This window comes from Phyllobates terribilis, unplaced genomic scaffold (genome assembly GCF_046119375.1).
Source record: "Phyllobates terribilis strain yellow unplaced genomic scaffold, ASM4611937v1 Scaffold_9__5_contigs__length_417890890, whole genome shotgun sequence".
Lineage (NCBI taxonomy): Eukaryota > Metazoa > Chordata > Amphibia > Anura > Dendrobatidae > Phyllobates > Phyllobates terribilis.
Window position 1 is genome coordinate 300,098,276 of NW_027362769.1, and position 20,408 is coordinate 300,118,683.

The window sequence follows — 20,408 nt, forward strand, 5'->3', positions numbered from 1 at the left end:
CCATCCCGATCGTAAGTTAGGACCGGGCGGGGAGCGCAGGACCCGGGCGGGGAAGCCGGCAGTGAAAAGACTTCACCGCCGGCTTTCCCGTTCTGTGCTGCGCTCTCCCGCCGGTTATTTCAAATGAACAGCTGAGGTATCAGGTGATGCCGATCAGCTGTTCATTTGAAGTAGCCGCAGTGCCCTCAGAGGGTTCATGCGAGTTCATGCTTGACTACATTGCATGAACTCACATGAACTTTCCCACGGCCGCACAGGTCAGCCTCACCTCCCAGACCATCAGACCAGTCATGATTAGTGTGTGCGTGCATGCAGACATAGGCCGATGTGACACTACTACTCCCATCGGCCTATGTCTGTCCCCCGTCCACTCGTGCCAGCAGGATCAGCTCGATGGGAGCAGTAGTTCCCATCAGCCTGATCCTGCTATTTAAACTGCCCCATATGTTATTTTTACCCCTATATGCGTTTTATTCTTTTAGGCCCCCATATATATATTTTTTTTGTTTTTGGTCCCCAATAAATGTTAAATACATTTCATTGGTGACCAGTGGTTACCTAAAATAAATTAGTTTATACATTACCTGTCCCCGCCGATCGCCACCTAAAATAAAGTAAAAAATAAAAAAATACACCTATACTCACCTAGACACCTAATTCCCCGAAGCCATCAATCTCCTGTAATAAAATATAAAATAATAAACCACAACCTTATTCTTACCCCTCGGTAGTAGTCCACAAGTGTCCCACGAAGATCTCCAGTTTAGAGCAGCCACATAGAATGTGACCGCTCTAAACCGCTGCTAGAATGACGGGGCCGTAAAGCAGCCCCGTCATTGCATAAGCAGGTTCGCCGGAGTTCAGGCAGCGCTGCTCTGGTGTGCTCATTTACGGCCCTGCTGTACCGTGAGAAATTCCTACAGTACAGCAGTGCAGTAAAGGAGGTCTCCGGAGCAGCGCTGACTGAATGCTCTCCGGTGACCTCAGTCAGTGGCTCCCGCTGCCGGGAGCGGGCTTGTTCCCGGCAGTGTGAGCTTACAGCAGCCATGCACAGCTGTCACCATCTCCAGATGTGACAGCTGTGCACGGGAGATCAGCGCAGGAACGTGGACAGGTAACTATTTTTTTTTAGTAAACTAAGAATTAAATAAAATGGTGTGTTTTATTTCAAATAAATTATTTTTTTCTGGGTGTAGTGTGTGTTTTTTCTTTTTAACACTTTGTAGGTTAGTAATGGGGGTGTCTTATAGACGCCCATCATTACTAACCTGGGCTTCATGGCAGCCGACATGAACCCCACCACTATTACCCCACAGCCACCGCACCAGGGCAGCATGGAAGAGCGAGGTTAAGTGCCAGAATTGGCGCATCCTATGGATGCGCCATTTCTGGGGTGGCTGACGGCTGGTGTTTCTAGCCTGGGAGGGGGCCAATATTCATGGCACCCTTCCTGAGCTATTAATATCAGCCCCCAGCTGTCTGCCTAGTCTTTGCTAGCTATTAAAATAGGGGGGACCCCACGTCATTTTTTTGGGGGGTCTCCCATTTTAATAGCTAGTGAAGGCTAGGTATTCAGCTGGGGGCTGATATTAGTAGCCTGGGAAGCTCCGTGGGTATTACCCCCTTCCCAGGCTTCAAACATCTGCCCCAGCAGTCTGCTTAACCTCCGCTAGAGACTAAAATTATGGGGGATCCCACGCCAATTTTTTTTTTAATAAATCCTTTATTTTAACACTAAATGACACTTGAGGGGTTAACAAAGATGCAGTCCCTAAATTATTATTTATTTTTTAATTAATTTTTCCAAAAAATTTTGACGTGGGCTTTGCCATATTTTTGTAAGCCAGCCAGGTACCGCATCCAGGAATGGGATGCCCCCAACCACCAGCTGCCTATTTGTACCTGGCCGGACACAACAATATAGGGAAGACCTTTTTTTTAATTTCATGAAATAATTAAAAAACAAATTGACGTGGGGCTTCGCACTATATTTGTGTCCAGCCAGGTACAACTAGGCAGCTGGGGGCTGGAATCTGCAGCGCAGGGAGGCCCAAGCTTTCTGGGCCCCCCCCGCTGCAAATTGCAGTCCGCAGCCACCCCGGAAAATGGCGCGTTCATAGAAGCGCCATCTTCTGGCGCTGTACCCAACTCATCCAGGGCCCTGGTGCAGTGGCTCACTGGGTAATAAAGGGGTTAGGGCCAGCTTGGCATTATCAGTAGCCCTAAGCCCGAAATTCATGGGGTCACGCCAATATTAGACATGACCGCCATGAATTTCTAGTAAAGTATTTTAAAAAAAACACAACACCCAGAATAAAGTCCTTTAATTGAAATAAACACAATTCTTTATTGTTCTAAACTAAACCATACTTACCATCACGCCCATTCCAGCTGAAGCCAACGATCTCCTGCAATAAAAAAAAAATAAACCAACATCATCCTTACCTTTCGATGGTTCCCAGGACAGCTCCAGCTCCCGCTCTGCTACATCGAGATGACAGGCTGGATCACAGCTGAAAGCTGCCATCCCACAGACACTGAGAAGCTCAGGCATGCTTGCGCTCCTCAGTGTCAGGCTGTGACGGCATCCAGATGAGCCGAACAATAAAGAATTGTGTCTTTATTTCAATTAAAGGACTTTATTCTGGGTGTTTGTGTTTTTTTAACTTTCACTATGGGGTTAGTAATGGGGGTGTCTTATAGACGCCTCTCCATTACTAACCTGGGCTTGATGTCAGCTGGCATTATAAGCGGACATCAACCCCAGCCCTATTACCCCACTGCCACCGCTACAGGGCAGTGGGAAGAGCGAGGCCAAGTGCCAGAATTGGCGCATCCTATGGATGCGCCATTTCTGGGGCGGCTGACGGCTGGTGTTTCTAGCCTGGGAGGGGGCCAATATTCATGGCACCCTTCCTGGGCTATTAATATCAGCCCCCAGCTGTCTGCCTAGCCTTTGCTAGCTATTAAAATAGGGGGGACCCCACGTCATTTTTTTGGGGGGTCCCCCATTTTAATAGCTAGTAAAGGCTAGGTATACAGCCGGGGGCTGCTATTAGTAACCTGGGAAGCTCCGTGGGTATTACCCTCTTCCCAGGCTTCAAACATCTGCCCCAGCCGTCTGCTTAACCTCCGCTAGAGCCTAAAATTACGGGGAACCTCACGCCAATTTTTTTTTTTTTTATAAATCCTTTATTTTAAACACTAAATGACAAGTACAGTAACCAACACTGTCAGTGTACTTATTATATATGTGACTGACATGTTTCTATGTATCTAATCTGTGTGAGAAGCTCTATTCTTTCTTTTCTAAATTGTCGGGTACCAGTGTATGCCGCTGCTGAATTGCCGGCTTTTCATGTTTCACTGTTCCCATCGATTTGGGCAACCACCTCTCCCAATACATTCTATATTATTGTTAGTGGTTTTCCTTCATGTAGAATTAACCTACAAGGAAAGAAAGGGTTTATTTTCATTCCGATATTTGTGTCCCATTGACTTGCATTGGTTTCCGGTATCGGAATCGTCGATATCCGATACTTTTTGGGTATCGGCCCGATCCGATATTTCCTGATATCGGAAGGTATCGCTCAACACTACTTACAGGTGTACTGAGCATTTTGAACCTACAAGTGATTCATGAAACTAACATTTTAGCTGTGAAAAGAAAAAAATTTTTTTTTCTGCAAAAAAAAAAAAAAAAAAAAAAAAAAAAAAAAAAAAAAAAACTGGTTTAGCACTAAATTTATAATTTCCACGAGGGGTAGTAAGAGAAAATCGACCCCACAATTTGCTAAGCAATTTTTTACTAGGCGTGGAAGTACCCCATATGTGGCTATCCACTACTGTGTGAGCACACGGCAGGGATGGGAAGGAGCGCAATTTGGCTTTTAGAATACAGATTCTGTTTGCACAGATTGTGGGCTTTATTTGCAGAGCCCTTGAAGTGCCAAAAAAATCAGAAACCCCCACAAGCGACCCCATATTGGAAACCTCACTGCTTAAGGAATTCATCTAGGGGTGTAATGAGTATTTTAAAAGCACAAAAGCCTCACAGAATTTTTTTATATATATATATATATATATATATATATATATATATATATATATATATATATATATATATATATATATATATATATATATATATATATATATATATATATATATATATATATATATATATATATATATATTTTTTGCAAGTATGTCAGCTACACAAGGGTGAACAGGCGAGACTGGACCTTAAAATTTCTTGCACAATTTTTCCCGAATGCTGTGATGCCCCATATATCGTCTGAAATAATTTTAAGGCCACATGTCAGGGCTGAGAAGGATGGAATGCTATTTTGGAGCCCTAGAATAGTTTGTGGGTTACATTTGCAGAGCCCCTACGGTGCCAAAACAGCAAAAAAACAAAACAAAAATGACCCGACTGTAGAAATTGCACCTCTCAATGAAGTCATCTACGGTTGCGACTATTTTGTAACATCCACGCCAAGCTTTATTCTGGAGAATTACAAATACGCCAGTTTAGTGCCCATATTGTATAGTGCCCTAATGCATTGTGCCCAGATTTCGCTTCTAGAGACATGCAACCCATAAATTGTTAAATGCACTCTACCCGCTAAAGTAATGCCAAAAAGGTGGGCGCTTACTGTAGTTTAGGCAACAGTGGGGCTCAGAGGGAGGAGAATTTGGATTTCGGAAGCACATATTTCACTGGAGTTTATTTGAGGGATGGGAGTCATGTTGCTTTTCCAGAGTCTTTGTTCTACCACTAACATGGGACCCTGTATATTTCCAGTGACAGACGATGGACCTGAGTGAGGGCGGATTTTGTGCCAGATAAATTAAGGTTTTTATTGGTAACATTTTGGGGTACATAATATTTTTTGATCGCTTCCACAATAAGACTGGGATCACACTTTTGTTCTACGCTGAGCACTTACGTCGGGGTTTCCGTGTAAATCCCACAAAAATGACAAAACCACTCTATGATGAGGCAGGTGGAGACACCATGGACTCCGTTTGCCATCCGATTCCGTCCATCTTTTTAGGAATTTATACGCTAAAAGACACCTAAAATGATGGGACACCGCTGGAACAGAGACCAGTCAAAGTGACTCCATCTGCCTCATAAGTGAGTGATTCTGTCAGGAGGTTTTGGGATTTACATGAAAACCCCGCCCGTAAGTTCTCAGCAGAGAGTGCAGGATAAATGTGACCTGAGGCTTGTCCTGATTTTTGGGAGGTAGAAGGAACAGAGACAGCAGTACAAGAATAGTTATTTTTCTTTTTGCGCTGTTCACCGTGCGGTAAAAGTGATAAGGCGGATTTATTCTCCGGGTCGGTGGAATTACAGTGATACCAGATTTATATGGTTTGTTTTGCTGCCATCACAGTAAACATGCCTTTTCATAAAAAATACATATTTATTTTTTGTCGCCTTATTCTGAGAGCTGTAATTTATTTTTTTGGTGAACACAGCTGTATGAGGGATTATTTTTTGCGCAACGAGTTGGAGATTTTTTTGGTACCATATAGGGGCACATAACATTTTGATCACATTTTATTCTGATTTTTTTTAGACGTAGAACAAAAAACAGCAATTCAGTTATTGTTTTTTTTGTGTACAGTTCACAATGCAGTAAAAAGTGATCATACTTATTTGTTTGTTGGGTCAGTATGATTACAGCAATACCAGATTTATATTGTGTTTTTTAGGCGCTCTCTTTACAGAATAAAAATGTTTTAGAAAAACTGATTTGCTTTTTTATTGTCATATTCTGAAAGCTGTAACTTTTTTTTTTGCATAAAGCCATATTAGGGCTTGTTTTTTTTGTGGGAAGGTTTGGCGTTTTCATTTATATATTACGTTTTTTTTACATAGGTCCTTTTTGAACACTTTATTCAATTTTTTGTGTGTCAGCATGGTGGAAAAGCGTCATTTTTGGCGGGTTTTATTTTATTTTTTTCTAGTGTTCGCCGAAAGGAATAAATAACGTGCCAGTTTTATAGATTGGGTCGATTCAAACACGGCAATACCTATTACATATATTCTTTGTTTATTTTTGTTCTAACACAAACGCTGTGTTTTTGGTGGAGAAATGACTGATGTGTGCGCTTGTGTTTATTTATTTATTTTTTTTTTTTTTACACATTGTACTTTTTTTTCTTGCTTTTTCTCACCAAGTCCCTCTGTGGGACATCTATATTGTTTACTTTTATCTCTAGTCTCATGCATTGTAGTACTTGTGTACTGCAGTGTCTTAGAACTGTCAGCGTCTCACTGACCAAGCCTGTGAGAACCTGCTTGTAGCTGGATCTCACAGGCCACTGTACCTTGGGGTCATCAGATGACCCTTAGGGAACCATGGCAATGATCGGCACCCACAATTATGGTGTGTGTGTGTGTGTCGATGTTGCCATAGGGGGTCTTTTAACCTCCTTGTAACCACACCACTTAGATATCGCTGTAGTGATTGATACCGGTATTTAGGGGGTTAATTGGCCCAGATTGATTCCAAAACTGGCCAGGGTGTCCAACCCCTGGGAGCTGACCTGCGGCGGGGAGCTATTAACTTATTCCTGACCTTTATTTGAAAACGGCAGTGAGGAATAAGGCTCCTTAATGGTGGCCGTTTTAATGCGTTTTGGCGGTCTTTAAATGGTTAATGCCATAATGAATCTATTTTCGAATACATCAATTAAAAAATCCCTACACCCTCCACTACACCAACATATTTATTTTTGATGAAACTTCATTTGAGAGTTCCAGTGCATGCTGGCATTGTAAAAGCAAAGCGACATCAGGGCTGTCCCTGCTCTACTGAGCATGCTCGGATGTAAATTCCGACAGATGCTCAATAGATTCTTGTATGCACAATGACACTGCGCTCTCATACCGGCTCTGATCAGAAGTAACGGGACAGCAAGAGAGCGCATTGTTGTCAGAAACCCCCGGTGTTCAGAGACTGGCGCCGCACCTGCAAGTGACATTTTTCTAAGCTCCTTTCAGATGATTTATGACCTCATATTACATCACAGATTTTTTAACTCCGTGCCGGACTGTCCTAGTGAGCTTACTGGCAGATCCTCTGTTAACTCATTTTGCAGTCAGCAATAGACAGTGAAACACAGACTATGGAGGACTCAACTGAACAAAATTTAAAATAAAATGCTATTGCAAAAATTATTTTTTGCACAAATTACATGCATTGGGGAAAATAGTGCCCTAAAGTGGACAACCCCTTTAAATTTAAGGTAAGTGGCTTTCTTTTGAAACAAGCTATAATCATGCTGTTACTTATTTTATCTGTGTTTTGGTGATTTTCATGGGCAGAGGCTCTGTTAAATAGATGGCTTGGGTGCAGCTTGCATTTGGTATCGGTATATTTATGTGCTATACAAGTACTTATTTAAGAGTTTGGTTTCCACTACTTGGGAGAACCCCTGCTTAAATGCCAAGTTCTGCCTGGTAAAGTAAGAAAGGCTTATACTCATCTCCCGTAACCAGCGCCATTCTAACAAATGTTGGTGCAGAGTCTCCAGGTGTTCACGTGACATTGTTATGCTATGTGAGTGCTGCAGACATGAAGTCAGTATGCTCCTAACAACCCTCCCCACTGCTGTATTACACAAGCCCTGAGCCTCAATGTACCCAATATAAATGTAGCATTTCAGAGGTTTACCAGTACATGGACACCTCCTTCACAGAAGTCTGACCCCCCCACCCCCACCCCTAGTAAAATAAGCTTACTCTCACCTCCCGCACCAGTGATGTTGGCTTTGGGTCTCCCGGCGCTCATATGACATTATGTTATGCCAATGGTGTAGCCAATACCATGAGAGCGCAAGAAGAATCGGCGCAGACACCGCTAGAATGGGGCCGGTGCTTGAGGGGAGTATAAACTTATTTTATTCAGGGAATGTGAACACGTAAAAAAGGGTTGTCCAAATAGTGGTCACCCATTAATGATTCATTTGTTGTGGGTACTGTGAAGCTAGGGGATTTTATAACAGCCATCTTTTTTTTTTTTTAGAAGCACGCCAGCTTTACTGATCTGTTATAATAGTACTCAGCACTCCCATTTTTGTAATGCATTTCCATCCATGGTATGCATACTGCAAGCTAAAATAGATGATGCGTATACCCGGTTGTTGACTTCTCATGCGGCTGCTGTGAGACCAGCTAACATTTGTTAGGTAGGTCTGTCATGTTATTGTTCCCTAAAGGGGTTGTCCGATGGTAATTTTGCTTTTTCCTTTAGGCATAGATTGTTTAAAACTTAATAAACTGAGGCATAATAATCACCTTCTGGTACCCACCACCAAACAGACTCAGCGGAGGCCGCTCTGGAGGTCTGCCCCGTTCAGACATCATAGCTCTGCAGCAGCCTGTAATTGGCTACAGAGATCAAGTGACTAGAAGAGCACACAGAGAAGCTGCAGAGGTCAGGTAACTAGAAGAGTGGGTCACCAGATATTTCTCCGATAGCACAACCTGGTAGCCATTTACTGCATGCATTGGTGCTGTGACTTGGCTCCCAGAGAGCAGCACAGACTTAGAGCAGCCTTTGCTGGATGTGCAGGGAGTGCTGGAAGGCAAGTATGCCTCTGTTTATTTTTTTAGGCATGGATTGATTAAAAATGATAAATAACTTAAGGCTGTGTGCCCACGTAGCATTTTTCAAGCGTATATGCTGCGGAATTTCCGCAGCGTAAACGCTTGAAAAACGCATGTATATCCGCACCCCATGGTCCCCAATGGGATTCCGCAAGTTCTATGCACATGCTGCGGATTTTTCCGCAGCGTTTATGCCGCGTTCAAAAATTCGCAGCATGTCATTTAATTTTGCGTTTCCGCAAGCGGAATTGCCTTTGTCCAATGCATAAAAAACGCAAGGCAATTTCGCATGTGGAAAACGCGTGATAAACGCGCGAAAAATGCGCGATAAACGCGTGCGGAATTCCGCATGCGTTTTTCCGGGAGAGGACTTGCATTTATGCAGCAGAAATTTTCTGCTTCATAAATGCAACGTGGGCACATAGCCTAACTGTTGTACAACCCCTTTAATGATAAATTAGTATTTTCTTACCCTGATGCTTGTATTACTATTCTTAGGTGGACGCATGCTGACTGCATGGTGACTAAAGTTATGCAAGCAATCACTTCATCTACTCTTACACCACATTTCAATTCATGGTAATTAGTGTTGAGCGAGTATGTTCTGTCCGGGTATGCTTGGGCCGAGCTCCGAGTATTTACAGCTGCTCGGTGATAAGGTTAAATCGCTCCTGTGTGCTTGATTTGCGACTGTTTGACAGATTTACTACATGTGAGGAATGTGTAAGAAATAGACATTCCTCACATGTAATAAATCTGTCAAACAGTCGCAAATCAAGCACACGGGAGTGATTCAACCATATCACCGAGCAGCTGTAAATACTCGGAGCTCGGCCCAAGCATACCCGGACAGAACATACTCGCTCAACACTAATGGTAACCCATACTACGCAGGATGTGCAGAATCTTCCCTGTACTTTGATATTACTCTAATCCTGTTAGGTTCAAATTGATAAGTTACTTTATCATGTTTGGAATTTACCCCTGCGTACGGGTGAGGCTACATACATGAGAATGTGAAAGATCTAGAAGGGAGAAGCCGTTCTTTCCTAAACACTGAGAAAAAAAAAAAATAATACCAACTATATAGATGGTAAAAGGTAACATGCAGCAGTACGCAGCCACCTCTAGAGGGAGCACAAGAAGCTCTCATTGGTCTGCACTGAGCTCTGTAATTAGTATGTGACCACATGATTTACAGCAGACATTTCTGCATTATGTGCCTCTTGGCAGGAAAAACACAGCTTAAAATGTGCGTTTTGTGTGTGTTAAATTCCCATTCATTAGAATGGGTGTAAAACGCTGCACAAATGCTGAAAGTATTGACATGACAAGTAAAAAAAAATTGCAACATGTTCATGAGATTTCAGAGATCTCATTCACTTTGCTGGGACAGTAAAATGTGTTTTTTTTTTTTTTTTTTTTTTTAGGCAAAAACACACAGGAAAAATGAGATGAACATACACTAAAGCGATATCTAGAAAGTCCCTTAAATGGAGACTGCAGGCAGCCAGCAGGTGAGCGTTTACAACATGGGAACACAATCTATCTTTTGGTCCGAGGAGCAGCGTGCCAGATCTAGCCAACCCCATGGGCCGCAATAAAACATCGCTGCATAATTATCTAATAGGAGCAGATTTCATTTTAAGGGCTCCACTTATCTTCTCTCCCGTTCACAATCCAGAGACCACGGATTCAGCCTTCTCCATTGTAGATAATGCGAGACGCTAGCAGAGTGGAGGGTTTCCATTCTCCCATAAACTACAATCATTATGGTAGCACTAAACATCGCTGCTTCTTTCATTCAGCTACTCCTTACCTGGATGATGACTTGGGGTCAGACAGGGCCACATAATGCACCATTAATATAGTTACTTATCCCCACAGTACTACCCTGACACTCCTCTACTCCCTAAGAAGGAAAATACATATGAGCAGCCCCCCGACATGGTCCGGCACCTCTGTGACCATAGAAAGACATGGAGGGCTGCAGATCATGCATCCCTGCCTATAAGCGTCTCTCCAATTACAATCTCTGATCTGGGCCATGAAGCACTTACACACTGGGTGGTAAATTCGGCAGAACGCAGTGAACAGTAAGTTTAATATGTCTTACTGTTGTCGTGACATGCACTAGTGTTCCTCTATACACTATGGTGAAATAGGAAGCAATCTAAAACTGAAGGAACAATATAATGACCTACTCAAGTGATCTGGAGCAGAGGCACCTCCAACAGCTATAAGGATATAATGAAAGCACAGAAATGATGAGCACACAAGCAGTTTAGTAAGGACTAGGTACTAGGTTTTATCTAATCTTAGGGAATAGTCACTGATCAAGCCATTACTAAACAAGATGTCTGACAAAGCGATTCATAAGACACTGAGGAGCTGCATTCAGCGGTTAGGTACCTACCTCCTGAAAGAGTGTTGACATTTCACAAACCAAGCAAGAGTTTGGGCTTTGCATTTCACATTTGTGACGGTCAGAAAGGAAAAAGTCTCGCAGCAGAGGAGTGTGGGTGAGTGCCTGGACAATACAGTTCATAAAACACGTGTTCCCAAGATTGATTAAACCTCGCAAACCTAGTGGAGATTAAGAGAAGATATCTGTTAGAATCATTACTTCTAGTTTGAAGAAGAAAGGACAATTGTATCTTATTTCAGTATCACCAATTTGATTCAACTCTGTAAGACTCTCCTCTTTATAATTTATTCAGATCAGAGGGGACATCTTTATTACGAAGGTCCTCTGGGCCGAAATGGGGAAAAAGTATACCTTTTTTTATTTTTTTAACGCTCTCTCGATAATTTACCAGTGCATAGTAATGCCAAATACATACACATAGTCTAATATACAACAATATAGTGCTACAAGAACACAGCCATTTTTCACTCCTCATCATTGTAATATCAAGAAGGAAAAGTCTTGGAATGATGGAAATCAAAGGATTGATAGACAAGTTGTTACCTGCATGGTCTCCAGAACAATCTCCGGCTATCACTGCATCCAAGACAAAAGAGAGACTTAATGCTGAAGAGGACAGACCTCCATTACAATCTTGCTCTGCACCATGATAGTGTTTGATCGCAGTTGGGTGAGGTCAAAGAAGAAACCGCCAGGAGGGAAAGTTACAACTGTCGTCCTGCTGGAATAACGTGGGGTAGAATAATATACGGCAGTGGGACCCCTCTAGTCTTTGTTCAACCGCTTGGTGGTCATGGAAACAGTGGTACAGCCTTTTTTCCAAAGTGTCCCATGAACAGTTTTTTCAACACAAGAACAAACACCAGGATGCATGTTGCTTTGGCTCCTGTGGTCCTGCATGGCCTAAATGTGCTACCACAGCGTGCAGGGTCTCCAGACTCGTCTCACATTGAGCACATCTAGGATGTCAGTGGTCGGTAATTGCACAGGGAGCTGCCAGCAGCAGATCTTGATGATTTGCTTCCCAAGTGCATTCGGCATGCAGAAAACTCCTCAGCCAACTATTAATGATCTCATTGATAGCAGCCAAGGCTGTAAGTGCAGGTGTTTCTGCATGTGCCGTTCATATTCAATACTGGATAAATAGGGAAGTTTTGAAAATCTTGCTTCCATTTTATAATTTTCATATGATTATCCTGTGATTTCTGTAATTCCATGATTTTTCCTTACTGGTGTTGCAATTTCAATGTTGAGGAGAGTATTTTATATTCGTGCTCTCTCCAAAAAATGTACAGATGAGGAAATGACCAACTGACCACCCATCTCATGCTTTGGATGAGAACACCCAGAAGTGAGTTATGAAGGGGCTGATCTATCAGTACTGACAGTTATTGTGTCTCTTGGGTGAGATGCACAAAACTCATTAAGATGTCGGTGCAGCAGAATCGGAGATGTACACTAGCCGAGAGCTAGAAAACATTCCTGATAATTCTGGCAACATCCAAGCTCCACCACTACTTAGAAATGTCACAGGCCAGTGTCAAGTAGCCAACCTACAAAAATTTGTGACTTTACACACCATAAAACTAGAGCAAAATGCATGATGATTTTTCTCCCTGCAAGGATCACATGCAACAATTCACCCACCCCCTTCCAAAAAAACCAAAACAAAAAATAGGAACTAGAACGTCACTCCTCTGCCTACCAATGGTGCAGTTTGTGGTTATTTTCCTTCTCTTAGGGTTATGTCGTAACAGCTCTAGCTCCCTCTTTGTTGGCTCCCAAGTTGAATACTTTTCTCCAACACCTGGAACATAAAAAGCACACATTACAGCTAAGACACTGGCAACAAGTTCTACAACTGTACAACTTTGCTACAATGGCCAACGATCACATCTGTATCAAAGTCTCTGTCAGTAGCCTCCACTGCAGATTGTCATCTGATGGGAAGTACAGCATGCAGAACTACTTTTCCTCCGAAAACTATGAACTAGACAGAACTCATTTAGTCAATGGGGATAATCAATTGGCAGTAGTGTTCGTCATGCAACAGATCTGGCACCACTTTGTGGTTTCCTCTTATAATGAAGCCCATAATGCATGATATGAACAAAGCCCAAAAATACCAAAACATCAGTAAAATTAGGGAGACAAAAGAATGCATATTAAGAATATTTAGCAATATGGTAACAGCAACACTGCTCAGTACTGTGCAAGATTTAATACATTCCTTACATCCACCAAATAAACACAGCATTGTTGGCAAAGCCTTCCCACAAATACGTACAATGCAGGAATTTCTGTACACTCCGGAGCGGAGCCTGCTTTATCAGCAGCCGATGTTAAAGCTATAAATTACGGACAGTACTCTGGTGCAACAGCCAAGATAAGAGCCATCACCATTTGCAGACATTTAAAAGCAATCCGTCACCAGGTTTTTGCCACCTAATCTGAGGGCATCTCAATGTAGCGGCAGAGACTCTGTTTCCAGCCATGTGTCACTTAAGCCCCCGTCTCACATACCGAGATCGCTAGCGAGATCGCTGCTGTGTCACAGTTTTGGTGACGCAACAGCGACCTCACCAGCGATGTCGCTATGTGTGATACTTTGCAGCGATCAGGCCCCTGCTGTGAGGTCGCTGATCGCTGCAAAGTGTCCTGGACCATTTTTTGGTCGTTGCCCTCCCGCTGGTCAGCACACATCACTGTGTGTGACCAGCGGGAGCAGCAATCAGGCTGGTAACCATGATAAACATCGGGTTACTGGGGGCACACGCGCATCTAGTAACCCGTTGTTTATCATGGTTACGAGCCTGCTAAAGTGAGCGGTAACCTCCCGCTCACCATAGCAGAGTGGTAACCATGATAAACAACGGGTTACTAGATGCGCGTGTGCCCCCAGTAACCCTATGTTTATCATGGTTACGAGCCTGCTCCTGCTTCAGCAGGCTGGTAACCAGGAGCAGGACATCGTGGAAAGATTCTTTCCACGATGTCGCTGCTCCCCTGATCGCTGGTGAGCCTGCCTGTTTGACAGCTCACCAGCGACCATATAGCGACGCAGCAACGATCCCTGACAGGTCGTATCATTGTCGGGATCGTTGCAGCGTCACGGGGCCTTTACTGGGCTGCTTGCTGTAGTTTTGATAAAACCACTGTTTCAATCAGCAGGTGATTATCACTAAAAGACTAGAAAACCTCCTGCCAAGTCTTGCACATTCATAAGCTCTGTATAACCACCTACTCCACCGCTGATTGGCAGCTTTCTGCCAAAGCACAGAGAAAGCTGCCAATCAGTGATGTGGGCGGGGTAAAGCAGAGCTCATCATTCAGAGACCTGCTAGATCTGCAGCACAGAAAACTTTCTTTTTTTTAATGAAAGCAGCAACGCAAGTGGAAGATCACATAATCAGAGTCTCTATCCCTACACATGCTTCTCTCAGATGGGTAGGTAAAAACCTCAGATTCCCTTTAAAGAGACTGTCAGCACAAAACGACTGTTCATACCAAGTACAGGCATTTGGTGCTTCAGGACGGGGTCAATCATTTATATACACCTTCACACCCGCTTGGTTTCCATCTATCGTCACCCTTCTCTGGCCATATGAATCCAGAGCGGTCAAAGAAGAGGGTGGAGACTGAGGAAAAAAAACAACAACAAAAAAAAAAAAAAAAAAAAAAAAAAAAAAAACAGCAGGTGGGAAGGTGTATAGGAATGTTTGGCCCTGCCGTAAAGCACCGAGCGCCTGTGCTTGGTTTGCAAAGTCATTCTGTGCCGACAGTCCCTTTAACCCCTTAGGTTTTGCCTGCAAGACACAATAGCAGAGTGACAGACTGTCACTCGGTCTGCCTTCTCCAAAAGCGTATTAAAGGGGCTATCCACTACTCTGAGAAGACCCTTCTCAATCACTGTTTCCCCCTAGTAACATAACACCTATGCTCACTTCCGATTCCAGCAGAGTCAGAACTGGCTCTCCTGGGAACACGCAACATTGTTAAGTCATGTGATCCCTGCGGCCAATCAGTGCTGGCTTCACTCTCCCCTCCTTCGGACGAATCACATACACAGCAGCAGCAACTTTTTATTTTTAAAGATCTGACCATACAAAATGTTTTTTTCCTTTCTTTATATTTAACAGGGAAAAGGGGAGATCATACGAATTTTTATATTTTTAAAATGTTTTTAATTATTTTTTAGTCCCCTTCAGGGACTTAACTTAAAATTGTGTAATTGTACTATGCACTGCAATACCATAAGAATAAAAAAATAAAATCTCAGTCTCCTAGGAAGTCCACCCACAGGCTGGGCCTCCCAGGAGTATCACACCAGCAACAAGACCAATGAATGATTACATCCTATAGTGGGAATGAGACAAAAAGGAAACAATGTTTTAGAAAAGTAAAAGAATAAAATGACAATAAATCTGAGATCCTATAGGCATAGAAATAGCTGCAAAGAGGAAACCAGCTCCATATCTGCTTCCACTCTTCTGGGAGTTCTTTCTACAAGTTGTTAGATTTTGTTTGTGAGAAGTTTTGCCCATTTATCCAGAAGAGCATTTGTGAAGTGAGACACTGGTGTTAGATAAGAGTGCACAGCTTGGAGTCTCCGTTCTAGTTCATCCCAAAAGTGTTGTTGTCAAAAGTTATTTTCTTCCTCATCAAACTCCCCCAACCATGCCTTTATGGACCTTGCATTGTGAAGTGGGGCACAGTGATGACAGAACAATAATGGGACTTCTCTAAACTGTTCTAACAAACCCAAGAAACTAGAATTGTCTAATATATGTCTTGGCAGGCTGAAGTATTAAAGGGACTGTCAGCACAAGATGACTGTTCAAGCTAAGTATCATGGCTCGGTGCATCACGGCCAGGCCTGTGGAGTTGGAATCGGAGTCCATTTTGGTGGTGTCTGAGTCGGTATAAAATGGACTGACTCCTAAAATATATAATAAATTGAGTACAGTAGTACAATGTAGGATGTGCTGTAAATGTTTTCAGAAGAATTTGGGAAAGTTATGAAATGTCCTATAAATGTCTGTTCTGTTCCTGATCTCAGGATCTCGGCTTTTAGTTGAGATGAATCTGTGCTGCACTTTACGTACAACCCCTGGCAAAAATTATGGAATCACCGGGCTCGGAGGATGTTCATTCAGTTGTTTAATGTTGTTGAAAAAAAGCAGATCACAGACATGGCACAAAACTAAAGTCATTTCAAATGGCAACTTTAGGGCTTTAACCACTTCGCGCCAGAGCCTGTTTTTGCCTTCGTGACTGGGCCAATTTTTTCAATTCTGACCACTGTCACTTTATGAAGTAATTACTCTGGAACGCTTCAACAGATCCCACTGATTCTGAGACTGTTTTTTCGTGACATATTGTACTTCATGATCGTGGTAAAATTTCTTCGATATCACTTGCGTTTGTGAAAAAATTGGAAATTTGGCGAAAATTTTGCAATTTTCAAACTTTGAATTTTCATGCCCTTAAATCAGAGAGATGTCACACAAAATAGTTAACAAATAACATTTCCCACATGTCTACTGTACATCAGCACAATTTTGGAACCAAAATTTTTTTTTTTTTTAAGGAGCTATAATGGTTAAAATTTGACCAGCGATTTCTCATTTTTCCAACAAAATTTACAAAAACACTTTTTTAGGGACCACATCACATTTGAAGTCACTTGGAGAGGTCTTTCTGACAGAAAATACCCAAAAGTGACACCATTCTAAAAACTGCACCACTCAAGGTGCTCAAAACCACATTCAAGAACTTTATTAACCCTTCAGGTGCTTCACAGGAATTTTTGGAATGTGGAAGAAAAAAATTAACATTTAACTTTTTTCACAAAAATGTTACTTTAGACCCAATTTTTTTTTATTTTCACAGGGGTAACAGGAAAAAATGGACCCCAAAATTTTTTGTGCAATTCTCTTGAGCGCGCTGATACCCCATATGTGGGGGAAAACCACTGCTTTGGTGTACGGCAGGGTTCGGAAGAGAAAGGAGCGCTATATTGGCTGGGATAGGTTGCAGACACCATGTCACATTTGAAGAGTCGCTGACATGCCAAAACAGCAGAAACCACCACAAGTGACCCCATTTTGTAAACTACACCTCTCAAGGAATTCATCTAGGGAAGTAGTGAGTATTTAATTTTTTAATTTATACCATTGGGCAGTGAAAAAAGCATAATTATATTTTTACCACAAAAAAATGTTTTACCCTCAGATTTTACATTTTCACACAGGGCAATGGGTAAAAATGGTGCCGAAATGTGTCACACAATTTCTTCTAAAAGTGTCAATACCCCATATGTGGCTGTATCGTACCGCTCAGCCATACGGTGAGATCTGGGGGGGACGGAGTGCTATTTGACAATTGGAGAACAAATTATTGTAGAATAGGCATTTGGATTTGGGAGCACAAAATTTTCTGAATTTCTTTTGGGGGGGGGGGGGGGGCAAGGGCCATTTCGCTTTTCCAGAGCCTTTCTGCTACCAGTAACTTGGAAGTCCCTTATATTTTTAACAGATGACGGACCTGAGTGGGGACTAGCTTTTTTTGAGGACTGAGTTGAAGCTTTTATTGGGAACATTTTATGTAACATTTATCCGGCGCTCTAGGCTGAGCACTTACATCGGGGTTTCCATCTAATTTTCCAAGTGATGTAATTCAGATGAAACCCCTGCGGGATCCATTCACTGTAACGAGGCAGCAGAGTTACTCTGGACTCCGTCTGGCCTCTGTTTAGCGGTGTCCTTTTTTTCTGAAGTGCACAAAACTGTGGCCAACCGCACTTTTATGCACGCCTAAAACAAATGACACCGTGGGATCACAGGCCAGACTGCATCCACAGTGGCCTATATCTGCCTCATTACAGGGAATCTTCCGTCATGGGTTCCGTCTGAATCACGTATTTCAGAGATTTACACGGAAACTCTGGGGTAAGTGCTCAGCGCAGAGCGCAGGATAAATGTGGGCAGAGCCTTACTGCGATCTTTGGGAGACATCATCAACAAATCAGTAGCAGGTGAAGAATTGGTTTTATTTTTTACGCCGTTCCCCGTGCGGTATAAGTGATAAGATTACTTTATTCTTCGGGTCGGTGCGATTACAGAGATACCAGATTTATATCGGGTTTTTATAACTGACAGCTTTCACACACTAAGACGCTTTTTTTTGCAAAATCTAGTTTTTGCATCGCCATATTTTGAGATCTATAATTTTTCCATATTTCGGCCGACAGTCATGTGACGGCTTGTTTTTTTGCGGGACGAGTTGACATTTTTATTGGTACCATTTTTGGGTACGTGACATATTTTGATCGCTTTCTATTCCGTTTTTTGGGAGGTAAAATTAACAAAAACCAACAATTCAGGAATTGTTTTTTGAGTTTTTTTTTTATGCCGTTCTGCGTGTGGTAAAAGTGATCATGCAGCGTTATTCTTCGGGTCAGTACGTTTACCGCGATACTACACTTACTGTATATTTTTTTATGCTTTGGCGCTTTTACACAAAACAATTTTATAGAAAAAATATTTTTTTTGCATTGCTTTATTTTGAGCGCTATAACTTTATTTTTTGGCTGATGGAGCTGTATGGCGGCTTTTTTTTGCGGAACAAGATGACGTTTTCAGCAGTACCATTTTTATTTCCATTTTGCTTTTTGATCGCATTTTTTTCCACTTTTTGTTTGGCGATATGATGAAAAAGCATATTTTTTTGCTCCGTTTTTTTATTTATTTTTATTACGGTGTGCACAGAAGGAGTTAATTAGTGTGACAGTTTTATAGATCGGGTTGTTTCGGACGCAGCGATACCAAATGTGTGTACTTTTTTTGGTTTTGCATAAATATACGGATTTATTGGTTTAATATTTTATTTATTTATTTTTATTTATTTTGTGATTTTTTTTTTTTTTTTAACAGTTTAAAAACATTTTTTTTTACTTTTTTACTTAGTCCCTGTATGGGACATTCATTTTTATTTTTCTGATCACTGATCTCATGTAATGTAATAGACATGTATTACATTACATGAGATCTTAGCTGACCGTTTCACAGTCAGTGCGTCCTGCCAGGCTTCAGCTGCAGGCTGAGCCAGGCAGGACACCATATATGGCAGATCTGGAGGCGGTCATGTGACCTCCAGCTGCCATAGCAACGCCAGGTCTTGGAAGGTATAAGGGGGCCGTCGGAGAGGTAAGTGGACGACCCCCTCTCCTCCTGCTGTCTTCTATATGCCGCGATCACTATAGATCGCGGCATATAGAAGACCGCAAAAGGTTAACATCACTGGGACCTGATCCAATCAGGTCCCGATGATGTTCCCTGTCAGAGCTAACGCTCTGCACCGGAATCGGGGGGGTCCTGAGCGCTGCGAGACCACCCACCGTTTTTAAAAGTCGGCGCTGCACAGAGCCCAGCAAGCGCCGACATTTATCTACAGTGGGCCGTCGCGAAGCGATTAAGAAACACTAAAAGAAATCAAGATTAAAAATGTGGTACTCAGTAAGGGTAATTTTTTGCTGACCAAGCAGAGGAAAAAATTATGGAATCATGAAAAACAAACACACAAGAAGACTCCAATACATCACTAGTATTTTGTTGCACCACCTCTGGCTTTAATAACAGCTTGCCGTCTGAGGTATGGACTTAATGAGTGACAAACAGTACTCTTCATCAATCTGGCTCCAACTGTCTCTGATTGCTGTTGCCAGATCAGCTTTGCAGGTTGGAGCCTTGTCATGGACCATTTTTTTCAACTTCCACCAAAGATTTTCAATTGGATTGAGATCCGGACTAATTGCAGGCCATAACATTGACCTTATGTGTCTTCTTTCAAGGAATGTTTTCACAGTTTTTGCTCTATGGCAGGATGCATTATCATCTTGAAAATGATGTTATCCTCCCCAAACATCCTTTCAATTGATGGGATAAGAAAACTGTCCAAAATATCAATGTAAACTTGGGCATTTATTGAAGATGTAATGACAGCCATCTCCCCAGTGCCTTTACCTGAAATGCAGCCCCATATCATCAATGACTGTGGAAATTTGCATGTTCTCTTCATGCAGTCATCTTTATAAATCTCATTGGAACGGCACCAAACAAAAGTTCCAGCATCATCACCTTGCCCAAAGCATATTCGCGATTCATCACTGAATATGACTTTCATCCAGTCATCCACAGTCCACGATTGCTTTTCCTTAGCCCACTGTAACCTTGTTTTTTTCTGTTTAGGTGTTAATGATGGCTTATGTTTAGCTTTTCTGTATGTAAATCCCATTTCCTTTAGGCAGTTTCTTACAGTGTGGTCACAGACATCGACTCCAGTTTCCTCCCA

At 42.3% G+C, this 20,408-nt stretch overlaps 1 protein-coding gene across 9 annotated transcripts in view; it reads right to left on the minus strand.

Moving 5' to 3' along the window:
- USP22 (ubiquitin specific peptidase 22) overlaps window positions 1-20,408 on the minus strand; it is a 69,345-nt gene that overhangs the window by 22,703 nt on the left and 26,234 nt on the right. For all 9 annotated transcript variants that reach the window (XM_073647907.1, XM_073647906.1, XM_073647905.1 and 6 more), the window contains 2 exons: window positions 12,763-12,864; window positions 11,046-11,215 (listed from right to left, as the gene is read on the minus strand). In XM_073647907.1, coding sequence (XP_073504008.1) covers window positions 11,046-11,215; window positions 12,763-12,864 — 272 coding nt within the window. The remainder of the gene's footprint in view (window positions 1-11,045; window positions 11,216-12,762; window positions 12,865-20,408) is intronic.